General features: G+C 48.1%; 1 protein-coding gene across 1 annotated transcript in view; it reads left to right on the forward strand.

The window, feature by feature from the left end:
* The window catches only part of LOC147707531 (dynein axonemal heavy chain 5-like), a 1,425,553-nt gene that overhangs the window by 469,077 nt on the left and 944,042 nt on the right, over positions 1–12,434 (forward strand). Inside the window, exons 30-31 of the mRNA XM_086925656.1 lie at positions 7,467–7,598; positions 12,081–12,190. Of these exons, the coding sequence (XP_086781782.1) occupies positions 7,467–7,598; positions 12,081–12,190 (242 nt within the window). The remainder of the gene's footprint in view (positions 1–7,466; positions 7,599–12,080; positions 12,191–12,434) is intronic.

Here is a 12,434-nt window from a genome sequence, read left to right on the forward strand (position 1 = left end):
GAGATGAGGTTCTGTGTGGATTACAGAGGACTCAATGCTGTCACCAGGACAGATGCACACCCTATTCCAAGGGCAGATGAGCTCATTGACAAGTTGGCTTCTGCCAAATATTTGAGCACATTTGACTTGACAGCTGGCTACTGGCAAATCAGGTTAGCTGAGGAGTCTAAAGCCAAGACAGCATTTTCTACCCCTAGTGGGCATTATCAGTTTGTGGTGATGCCCTTTGGTTTGAAAAATGCACCTGCCACCTTCCAAAGGTTGGTGAACCAAGTCCTCACTGGGTTGGATGACTTTTGTGCAGCTTATCTGGACGATATTGCTGTCTTTAGCTCCACCTGGGAGGATCACCTGATCCACCTGAAGGAAGTGCTTGAGGCTCTGCAGAAGGCAGGCCTCACTATCAAGGCAACAAAGTGCCAGATAGGGCAGAGTAAGGTTGTATACCTGGGCCACCTTGTAGGTGGAGGCCAAGTTCAACCACTGGAGAGTAAGATCCTGACCATCAAGGACTGGTCCCCTCCAACTACCCAGACTCAGGTCAGAGCTTTCTTGGGCCTGACTGGGTACTACAGGAAGTTTGTTAAGAACTATGGGTCCATTGTGACTCCTCTTAATGATCTGACATCCAAGAAGATGCCCAAAAAGGTTCAGTGGACAGAAATCTGTCAAAAGGCATTTGATGACCTGAAGAAGGCCATGTGCTCTGCACCTATCCTGAAGAGTCCTGACTACTCAAGAGAGTTCATTGTCCAAACAGATGCTTCTGAGTTGGGAGTGGGAGCAGTGCTTTCACAGCTTAATGTAGATGGCCAGGACCAGCCCATTGCTTTCATTAGCAGAAGGCTGACCCCCAGAGAGAAACGTTGGTCAGCTATAGAGAGGGAGGCCTTTGCTGTGGTGTGGGCCCTGAAGAAGTTGAGACCATACTTATTTGGCACTCACTTCAAGATTCAGACCGACCATAAGCCCCTCCTATGGCTTAATCAGATGAAGGGTGAAAACCCCAAACTACTCAGGTGGTCCATTTCCCTACAGGGGATGGACTTTACAGTGGAGCACCGCCCAGGGACTGACCATGGCAACGCAGATGGTCTCTCCAGGTACTTCCACTTAGAACATGAAGACACAACTGGTCAAGGTTAGTCTAATGTCCCTGCGTTTGGGGGGGGGTTATGTAGGAGAGTAGGGTCTGCTATCCTATGGTCACCCCAAATTTTTGCTTTTTGCTTCACTGGTTTCTGACTTAATGTGGCTGTGGGCCTGCTAATCAGACCCACAGCCTGCTGTTCTCTCTCTAAATTGATGCCAATGCACTTTAGGTGCATTACGAATTGGAACTGGTTCACCTTATGTGCCCCTGTAATAGTGCACCCTAGGTGCCCAGGGCATAGGTGTATCCAAGGCCTACCAGGGGCTGCAGCACGTATTGTGCCACCCCTGGCCTGGCCTCCATATTTGACACAACTGGCTGATCACTCAGCTGGGGTAAGTCGGTGTAACCACCTCTTACTTAGGTACAGTATGTCTGTGCCTAACCCTAAACTGGACACATATGTTCCTATCAGCCACTCCTATGGAAGGCCTCATCAATCCTGGAGGCAGAGTGCTTGGAAATATGTGAGATGGTGCTCTGGCATGAGCTGAGCCTGTCTGCAGCTGTCGGGAACAACTCCCTAAGCTGTTCCGGGATATTGCCATACCATATACTCTTAAGTGCATTATAATCCTCGCGGTTAAATGCTATCTTTGGTTTGGCTTTATCAAAACATGTCGAGTAAGGTGTCATACGAATTGGAATACTATCCCCTCGCCAATTCTGGCGACGGGGATAGCATTCCACCCTTCTAGAGGGACACAACATGTGTGTAGCCTTAACCCCGGTTAAAGTTAAACAGAGCCTCAGCTTCACAAAATGGACGCTGCCACCACAGACACAAGTCTGGCCTCCTGCTGCTGACCGAAACTCGGCAGATGGTGGCCTGGACAAAGGGTTTCCTGCCTTGGGAGGTGCGAGCACCACCCCAGACGGGATTTTGTGTATTGGGTAGGACAGGGCTGAATAGAATCAGACATGCCCGGGGCACACAAGGTGTCCCCGTGCATAGGCCAGTCTAAACCGGTCCTGGGCCCTTCCAGCCCCAGTCCTGGCGCGGAGCTGGACAAAGGAAAGGGGGTGTAACCGCCCCCCTTCCTGGTTCCTCCCAGAGGAGGGACCTAGTAGGTGATCCACCCCCAGTTTGGGAATAAGAGGGGGAGCAGTGCCATTGCACAGCAGATCATCCCGAAATCAACTTAAAACTAAGAAGAAGACTGGACTTCGACATTCTGCTGCACAGAAGACTGAAGAAGAATCTCCCTTGTGGCCAAGGAGTGACCACCCTGTGAACACAGGTACCAACCAGCAACTCGACGTCTGCTTTGCCGCCGCCTCCCGCCGGAGACCGAGCCCAGAGCCCGACAAGAACCAGACTCCCAGACCTCTCAGAGCCCGATCCACAGTCCCTGCAAAGAAGGGACCCGTGGAGGCACCGAGTGACGTGGGACCGGACCTCTTGGAAGACACTCGTAAAGCTGACTGCGCAGCTTCTGAGGCATCCTCGACGTTGTGCTTTGGGGATTGAGAACCCCCACCACCGAGCAGCCCTTGCACCGAAGATCAGCCCCCCAGCATCTCCACGATCTGCGTGGGGCCCTTTTGCACTGTGCCACTCGACGCGCCATCCCGGCCACTAGCCACGTGGTCAGCGGCCATCTTGGCGACGAACCCGAAGATTTAAACAGCAGGTCTGGTTGCTCCAGACCTACCCAAGCTCCTGTGAAAAGGAGCACCCGCTCTGACCTTGCTGGTCCGAGTGAACAGCATCTTTCGACTTCTGCGTGGCTTGCATTTGCCAAGGCCTGTTTGCTCCGATCAGGTCGCCGACACCGCCAACAGCGAGAAGCCTACGTGGGACAGCTCGTGACCGACTCCTGGACGTCCTCGACCCCGGGTATCCACGTGGCTGCAGAAAGAAGCTACCCGACAACGCCTGTTTGCACCCGACATCGCCTGGTTCCAATCTGGTTCCACGGTAGTCACTGGCTAGTGACTTTGAACACTGTCCCCTCTGCTTTCAGGTCTTCACATCTTCAGATCCACCCTTGGATCCACCGGAACTCTTCTCATCGAGCCGCCTGCAGCATCTTCAGCTCCAAGCACCATCGACCAGCGTGACGAAACCCGACACATCTTCGACCCTGTGCACCCGCTTCCTGTGGGTGAGGTAACTCAGCTCCGCCGGTGCTCCTGCACTGGTAGGGCGAGGATCCCAAGATGAGGACTTCCGTCTTGTCCGAGTTCAGCTTCAGGCGGCTGGTCGACATCCACTCGGCTACCTCTTTCATTCCTTCGTGAAGGTTGGCTCTGGTGGAGGCGGGGTCGTTGGTAAGGGAGAGCATCAGCTGGGTATCGTCGGCGTAGGAGATGATGTTCAGGTTGTGTTGGCGTGCGATGGCCGCGAGGGGGCTCATGTAGACGTTGAAGAGGGTTGGGCTCAGCGAGGATCCTTGCGGTACGCCGCAGATGACTTCGGTGGCCTTTGATTTGTACGGTGGTAGGCGGACTCTCTGGGTTCTTCCGTCGAGGAAGGAGATGATCCATTCCAGTGCCTTCTCCTGGATTCCGACGTTGTAGAGGCGCTGCACTAGGGTGCGGTGGCAGACGGTGTCGAAGGCCGCAGAGAGGTCTAGGAGGATGAGGGCCGCTGTTTCTCCGTTATCCATCAGGGTTCGGATGTCATCAGTGGCAGCGATGAGGGCGGTCTCGGTGCTGTGTTTGGCTCGGAAGCCAGACTGTGAGGGGTCGAGGGATCCGTTCATCTCGAGGAAGGCGGCCAGTTGCTTGTTGACGGTCTTCTCGATGACTTTGGCTGGAAACGGGAGGAGCGAGATGGGGCGGTAATTCTTGAGTTCGGTGGGGTCCGCTGTTGGTTTCTTGAGTAGAGCGCTGAGTTCGGCGTGCTTCCAGCTCTCAGTGAAGGTGGCGGTGTCGAATGAGGTGTTGATGATGTCCCGCAGGTGGGGTGCGATGACAGCGTCGGTCTTGTTGAAGACGTGGTGAGGGCAGGGGTCGGTCGGAGATCCGGAGTGGATGGAGTTCATCATGCGGACGGTGTCTTCGGTGCTGATAGGAGTCCAGGCGCCGAGGGTGGTGGTGGGGGGCGGTGGTTCGGTCGAGTCGGACGTGGCGTTCGTCGGTTGGGTGTTGAAGCTGTTGTGTATGTCCGCGATCTTGTTGTGGAAGTAGGAGGCGAGGGAGTTGCAGAGTTCTTGCGATGGGGTGATGTCGTTGTGTCCGGCGTTGGGGTTGGAGAGCTCTTTCACGATGTTGAAGAGTTCCTTGCAGTTGTGTGCGTTGTTGTCCAGTCGGTCCTTGAATGCAGTTTTCTTGGTGTCGCGGATCAGCTGGTGGTGCTTCCGGGTGGCAAGCTTGAGGGTGGTCATGTTGTCCGGTGTTGGCTCCCTTCTCCAGGCTTTCTCGAGGGCTCGGCAGTTCTTCTTGGAGCTCTTGAGTTCGTTGGTGAACCATGGGGCCTTCTTGCTGCCGGGTCTGCTGGGCGGGGTCTTCAGTGGGGCGAGTTCGTCCGCGCAGTTGCTGATCCACTTCGTGAGGTTGTCGGCGGCCTGGCTGGGGTTCGCTGAGCTGGCGGGAGGGTGCTGGCTCAGGGAAGCGGCGAGCTGGTCGACTGTGATCTTGCTCCAGTTTCTGCGGGCGACCTGTTGCTGGTGGTGGTGGATCGTTGTTCTTCTGAAGGTGAAGTGGACGCAGCTGTGGTCCGTCCAGTGGAGTCCTGTGGCGTGGCTGAAGGTGATGTCTTTGCTGGATGAGAAGACGGCGTCGAGTGTGTGTCCGGCGAGGTGGGTGGGGGTGGTCACCAGCTGCTTGAGTCCGAGGTTGGCGAGGTTGGCGAGGTTGTCGAGCAGGGTGGTGGTGTTGCGGTCGTTGTTGTTCTCCAGGTGGAAGTTGAGGTCCCCCAGGAGGATGTAGTCAGCGGAGGGGAGGGCATGCGGGCTGACGAAGTCGGCGATGTCCTCGCTGAATTGTGTGCGTGGTCCCGGGGGTCGGTAGATCAGGGTGCCTCTGAGGGTGGTCTTCGGGTCAGTGTGGATCTGGAAGTGTAGGTGTTCGGCGGTGGTCAGGATGTCATCGGTGTAAGTCGTGATGCGGATGGTGTCCCTGTGGTTGGCGGTGCGGTCCCTCCGGGTGATCTTGTAGCCCTCTGGGACGGCGATGGCGATGTCGGGCGCTGAAGAGGCGTTCATCCAGGTCTCCGTGAGGAAGGCAACGTCAGGAGCTGTGGTGTCGATGAGGTTCCAGAGTTCGATGGCGTGTCTGTGGACTGAGCGGGTGTTGAGCAGGATGCACTTGAGGTGGTTGCTGCTGGTGTTCGTCTTGGCGGGTGCTGGTGCGAGGCAGGTCCGGATGCAGGTGAACTTGCAGGCGGTGCAGCAGAAGGGTCCGTGGGAGCGTCTCGGGGTGGCACGGTAGCATCCCGGGACTCGTCCGTCGTTGAGTGCGATGAGGGTGGCGGCGTCGTACGTCCGGGGGGTGGGCTGGGATCTGCGGGGGCCAGGGGTCCTGGCACTGGGCGCGGTCCAGGCACGGACGGGCGCAGGCGGGCTTACCTTTGGCGCACCTTTGGCGCTCATTCGGCGCTCCCGCTGCGCGCGTCCGCTGCGCGGTCGCTGAGGGGGCGTCATAAGAAGGGATCCGGGAGGGCGGGTCAGGTGGGAGGCGGGGAGCGCGTGGACCTATCGGCAGGCGGGGGGGCGGGGTCGCGGCAAAAACCGGCGCGAAAATCCAGGTGTCTGGGGCGCCGGGCTGGATCGGCGATCGAGGCGGGCAGGCAGCAGGTAAGAGGCAGGCAGCAGGCGGGGAGCGAGGGGGCAACCAGGCCGAGGGCACAGTGGTCGCTGCTAATCCGGGGTCGGGGTGCCCTTAAGAAGGGATCCGGGAGGGCGGGTCCCTCCCGGATCCCGAAAATACTATGTTTGGATGATAAGCCTGTTAACTTATCCGTTGTTTACTCACAGCAGTTTCAGTATGGGTTGTCAGTCACAAGAAGTGTTTATGAAGCTGAAAGCACCATCAAATGCTGTTCACCTCTAGCTCAGCCTTTTCCTGCCATCAAACTTGAATCTTGAAAGATTATCCAAGTTCTGTATAAGTAAATGATTTCCCTCTTAAGCCAAAAGATGACCGAGACAGATCAGATGGAAAACTCTCAAACAAGCATTTCCCCTACCCATTAGAAACTGAAGAAGCCTATTACAAATTTGAGCTGTTAGGAATATCTCTTTTACATCCAGACTTAATATATTATGAGTTGTAGTTGAGAGAGATTTCCTTGTATCTTAGAACGGTTTCACACAGCTTCCATGTTGCATTTCAGGTGTATGTCACAGTCCAAAATCTCAGTACTTTTGTCAGAAACAGATTGAATTATTCAACAAAACTCTTTTTGCTAGTATTACTTATCGATGAGTTTACATTAAACAAGAGAGGAAAGTTGTGCATAAAACTCATCGCAATTTTAATAGAAAGTTTCTGAAGGGTTTCACATTTGTGGCAGGATTTTCCTTAGATTTAGATTTGCCCAGCTTGTTTTGAAATTTAAGAAGGTGACATTAGTGTCTCTACTATGGATGTAGATATCTTACTTCACTCTTTTGTGGTGAATGTATTGGTAAGGTGTTTAGTAGATTGTGATCCGTCCAATCAAAATGTGAGACCAGAAAGCCCCATATTTCTTTAAATAATTGGTGCCCTGCATATGCTAGTATTTAATGAATCTGTGACAAAGTTGTCAATTGCACACAAAGATTTCCTGTATTTGGGGTATTTTTTTATATAGTGAGAATTTGGTGGGTACTTTTCAAACAAGATGTCTATTGTGCAGATGCAGTAGCTGGATGTTTATTTGGCAGGGCCTGCAACGTGCTTTCAAGCTAAAATTTGTTGGCGTTTTACAAATGTTCCTTGACTGATAAATGTAGTGTCCAATGGCTTTATGTTTAGCCTTCACAGTATCAAGTGTGTTGAAATTTTGCCATATAGCACTATCACTGATGTGATTATCTGATGTCCAAGATGCTATTCAATAATCTGATATAATATATCCACGACTAAAATGCATTAGTGGCTTCTTAAATATGCTTTCCTAAACACAATTGGAGCCATTGTGTTTGCAGCGCTAAAGTGAAATATATTGTGCGTAGCAGCTAGTGGTTTTTGGCCCTGCTTGCTCTTTCCTTGATTAAGGTCAGATTGACATATCGTGGTGGTCGAAATATCGACCAACAATATTGAACACCAAAACGCTGTCAAGGTAGGGAAATATTGGGATAAAACAATAAATCTTTACACACATACACGATTGCATGAATGCTGAATGATTGTCTAACCCTATTTTTTTCATGGGCAGATTGGGGAGTATTGGTCAGAGTGCCTCGTTTGGAATGACAAGCTGAAGGACTGGGATGCCTACATTGAAATGGCGGCGCAGATCAAGTTCTATGAAGATATTTTCCCACTGCTGCACAGACTTGCAGCTAAGGTACTCTCATTTGTTCAACATGTGCGAATGTGACAGCCGTCCGAGATGTCTGACTGCATTTAGTACGTGTTGCGAAAGGACACTGCGATAACTATATTTCCATCACTTGTTTTTAAGACAGTTATGAAATTAGGGTACTACAGCAATTTGTTCAACCAGGAGATGGGCAGCATGGCAATAATATCACCTGCAAACTATAGAAAGTTATAACGTAACTTAGGTAAACACTCTTTAGGCACGCAAAGAACATTAGCCAACTAGTATGTGCTTGAGACTGAGGCACCCATTCTATCCTAAGCAGTGGAGGTTATTCTCCAAATTCAGCCCTACTTACCATAGAAGTTTGTACCGTGGACTTGTGCTCATTTCTGCACATGATGACCAGCCATCTGGATTCCTCCCATGTTCTTCAGAGATATATAGGGAACCCGGTCACCATACACTCTTCAGTGTTACCAGATGGGTTCTCAAGGCAGAGTAAGGTGGAAGGAAATGTAGGTACCCCGACCTTTTAAATGCATCCTTTCTTTTCAGTCACCAATATAGGAAGAATGGTTACCACAGGCACTAATGGTCTATTATCCCATGGGCTGCAGCATTTAGACGTTATCTGTACACTATGTTAGAATCAGTGCCCAGAAAGGTTTGTGGCAGCAGAAAGATGTATTTTGCTGCTCTAACCTTAAAACAGTAGCCACAAGATAGATCAAGTGGTAAATCATGACAAAACCTCGGGCCAGGGAGGTAAGAACGGGACACCTGGGAGCAGAGCCTGATAAATGCCACGGGCCCTATGTTGGGGCCAAACTGAGGCTGAAAGATGTCGACCCGCAGGATCCTGGAGGAATAGTAGCTCTTATACATTGCCAATTTGTTACAACTATCTCTTTGCCCCTCCAGCAATAAAGAACTTTGTTCCGGAAGAGCCTGAGATTTTTAATCAACTCATCAGATCCGCATCCTCTTCCCAAAAATGTACTCCCCATAATCAGGGAGTCCATTCAACACTTTTATCATTTCTGACAGATGCGCCTTATGGCAGAATGACATGGGTCTTCAGTATAATAGGGAGTCTGATTTAGAGTTTAATTACAGGTTACTTTGTTTCAAACAGCTGTATATGCTGTATACATCAATACATATTATATATGGTATAATGCACTTGTGATAAGGTGGATGGGAAATTAGTCACATGCGCGACATATTGACCTGCAAAAATCTAAATCAGACCGATGGACTGGGTGTCTGCTTTGATGCACCAAAGAGAAGTGGCAGTCTGAGCAGGCCTCAGTTTGATACACGGAATATCCTACACAGAGGCTGTTACACTAAGAATCAGTTACACAATATGATCCCGGTAGCAGATTCTCAGCGCTTAAAATATATAAAGTGAAAGGACACATTTTTCCAGGCACTTTCCTCCATACCATTTGGACTTGCAAAAAAATCGAAGCCTTTTGGGCTGAAGTGGGGACCGAACTTTCAGATGTAATTGCCACTACAATACAGTTGACTCTACAACTAGTCTTCCTGGGCATTCCAAATGATGTTGACCCGGCTAAGCACAAACTCACCCTTATTACCCTTAGATTTATGATAGCGAAGAGAAGGATAGCTCATGAGGGGAGGAATTCATTACACCCTAAAAAGGAAAGATAGTGATCAGGCATGGATTAGTAGATGGGGCAGAGAGGGTGAGAAGGATAGCTCATGAGGGGAGGAATTCATTACACCCTAAAAAGGAAAGATAGTGATCAGGCATGGATTAGTAGATGGGGCAGAGAGGGTGAGTTACCAAATATGGGGATGCCCCAGGAATGTATTCAGATTCAGTTGGGGAAATGAGATTTGTTATGGATGCGATGAAGAGGGATAATGATTCACCCTAAAGACTTGGAAATAGGGAGGCAATCTTCAATAAACAAAGACTGATTGAAAAAATAATTTGGGGGTGGGGGTCAATGGGATTGAATCGGTGAAATACATTGTCATTGCCACAATGGAGTACGTGACCCAGACTACAATGGCCTGCAACTTACTTCATATTGTTAATTGTCAATTTAACATATATATATATTTTTACAATGAATCTCCAAAAGAGTTATAAATATATAGAAATCATTACTTGATTAAAGGTAAGCTTTTTAATATTTGATCTTTGACTTCTGGCCATGGTCAAGGGGCTGTCTACCACTGTCCGGTGCTTGGACTCTCTGGGCCCGATTCACAGAACTAACTTAAGACAAAATCCTAAACTTACTACCATTTTGGTATTCACAGAAGGCACTTGCTCCTTGATGAGTACGTGCCTTCTGTGAATACCAAAGTGAGTAAATGGTAGTAAGTTTAGGATTTTGTCTTGTTAGTTCTGTGAATCAGGCCCTCTGTTTGGAAGTGATATTTTTTCTTATCTACCTCCTGTCCTTACTTTTTACAAGTGGTGTCGACTTCTGATGTTAGTGCGTCCATTATTAAATAGTGTACCTGTGTGGACCAGCCATGACTCCCAAGTAATCACATCTTAGTGAAAATACCATCTGGTTGCAGCATGGAGACATACATAAATGAGCAAATTATGTTTTTTTCTCTTTTTAAAACTAAATACAAATTGTCTATGTGTAAAAATGAAAATCTGTGAGCCTTACTTCTAATCAGGGCCACTGGGGAATTATGCAATTGTGCGGCAATTTTTGCATTGTTATAGATTTGCCGCATTTGCCACATAATTCATCATATCCTGCATAATCTGCAGATTATAAGAAAAAAATGGTTTCTAGTTCAAAAGTTTAAAAAGTTACTAAAACGCAGTGGCACATGATGCTGCGCTGTGGAAGACCCTTTGCAAAGGTTGACTAGTCCCCTTTCTGTGTCTTATTGCTATATTTGGGTATTAAACTGGTACTAATGAGCTGCACCCAATTCCCAGACAGTGCGAAACAATTGTAAAAAGTACAAAATAATGAAGAAATACTATAAGAAAATGTGCAGCATTTTGCTGCATAATTTGCAATTTCTTGCCCCATAAGTTACTCACCCCTGCCACATAATTTGGCCCTCTCCTTCCGCATAATTACAGTGTCTCTGCTTATAATTTATTCTAACAATGCTTCAAAGTATTAATGAACATGCATTTTCTGCGATGAGGAAACAGTGACCTTTGATTGCGCTTGAAGGAAACTAGATCTAAATCAGAAAGTACTCTTGCCAAATGTACACATTTGTTGCCATCTTTTTTTCTGATATTATTCTAGAGTAACAGCGCTCCCTAGGGGAAAACGATAACATAGAATACCCAACAAATTATACAAATCAAAGCAATTTTGTAAATATGTACTAATCCATTGATAAATGAAATTTAAAAAACAAGTACTGCAATGTGCTGTGAGAAAACGTGAATAAGGTAAAGAAAGTACTAAGGCAACGCATGGGACCTTGCAATTTAGATGGGCGCCCCCAGCTCTTAGGAAACCTACACTCGGACTCCACTTCAAGTGGCTGCTTTACTTGTCATCAGACACCTATATGCTGTTTGAGTTGCAACCACTGAGGCTCACATTAAGCTTGTCCTGATTTTGAGCCTATTATTTTAAAGGATCCCATCGACAATATATACAGACCCAGGCAATATACATGTATTGTATATTAACTGGGCTGTATCTCTGCTGATGTAATTGTGATACAATCCTTGAACTTTTAAGTCACATGCATCACATCTTTGCCTGAATATTTCCTCTTTCTGCTTCTTACTCACCTACTGCATTCACATAGTCACACTGGAACAAATAAATTGCTGTCATATGTTTGCATTTGTTATCACACTGGTGTACAGCAGAGCATGTTGTCCCTTGTATTCCTCTAAAGTTGCTGTGTTACTTTGTTGCTTCACACTCTTTGCAGTTCAGCACCAGTCAGTGTGAATGCATAGCGGAACAGCTGGTTTAACACAATATTAGTGGGGGTCCCTTGAGTAGACCTTGCTGTCTTCTGCCTCATTCTGACTGCCATTTTAATCCTGAAACAAGATTCTGAGTTTTTGAGGTAGTAAACATTAATCTGCAACTTTCCCTAGACAAGTTACGTCAAGATAAAAGTGGCAAAATGTGTTTGTGATAAAACGATTGGAATGAGAGAAACGTGGCAATTGCCTGCCTTTATATCAAACAATTGTGTTATACCTTATTCCAAACATGGAATTGGTGGATAATAGTAAACACCATATCCTGTGTTATCAGTATTTACCGGCTTCAGTATTCTCATCCATAATGCCAAGCATTTGGAATAAGGACCTAAGAATGTACAAAGTATGTGGAGAATTTTGTTGCTATATAAATTACATGGCGATTTCGACTGAAGAAGCCTTGCCTGGCACATTGTTTTATCATCACTGCAATGAAAATAAGGAACTTGTGGTATGATGCTTCGTGTGGTTGATTCATTGTTGGCTTTTATCAGTGTCTTATGTTGTTTTCATTCACCCTGTAGGAAATCCGTAATCGCCACTGGTTACAAGTCATGGCAGTAACTGGCAGCTCGTTCCCACTCGAAGCTAATGTCTTCAAAGTCTCTCACCTGCTGGACATTGGATTGTTAAAGTAGGTGTGCTTCGGTGTCACAGTGAACAAATCACATCTTTGTGTCAATCTGAGACCTGTGTACGTGTGTTCAAATCATTCTGCTGCTGATTGCGGTTTAAAGAAGGTAGAAGAATAAGATTGTGACCATTCTCCTATGGTTCTGCTCCCAGAGATTCAAACGCCGTGTCATGAGTATGCCCATTTTCTCTGAGCAGCACCAACTTTCTGGCCTCCTTGCAGTCATTCCCTGGTTCTGGAAACA

This window comes from Lissotriton vulgaris, chromosome 6 (assembly GCF_964263255.1).
Source record: "Lissotriton vulgaris chromosome 6, aLisVul1.2, whole genome shotgun sequence".
Taxonomy (NCBI): domain Eukaryota; kingdom Metazoa; phylum Chordata; class Amphibia; order Caudata; family Salamandridae; genus Lissotriton; species Lissotriton vulgaris.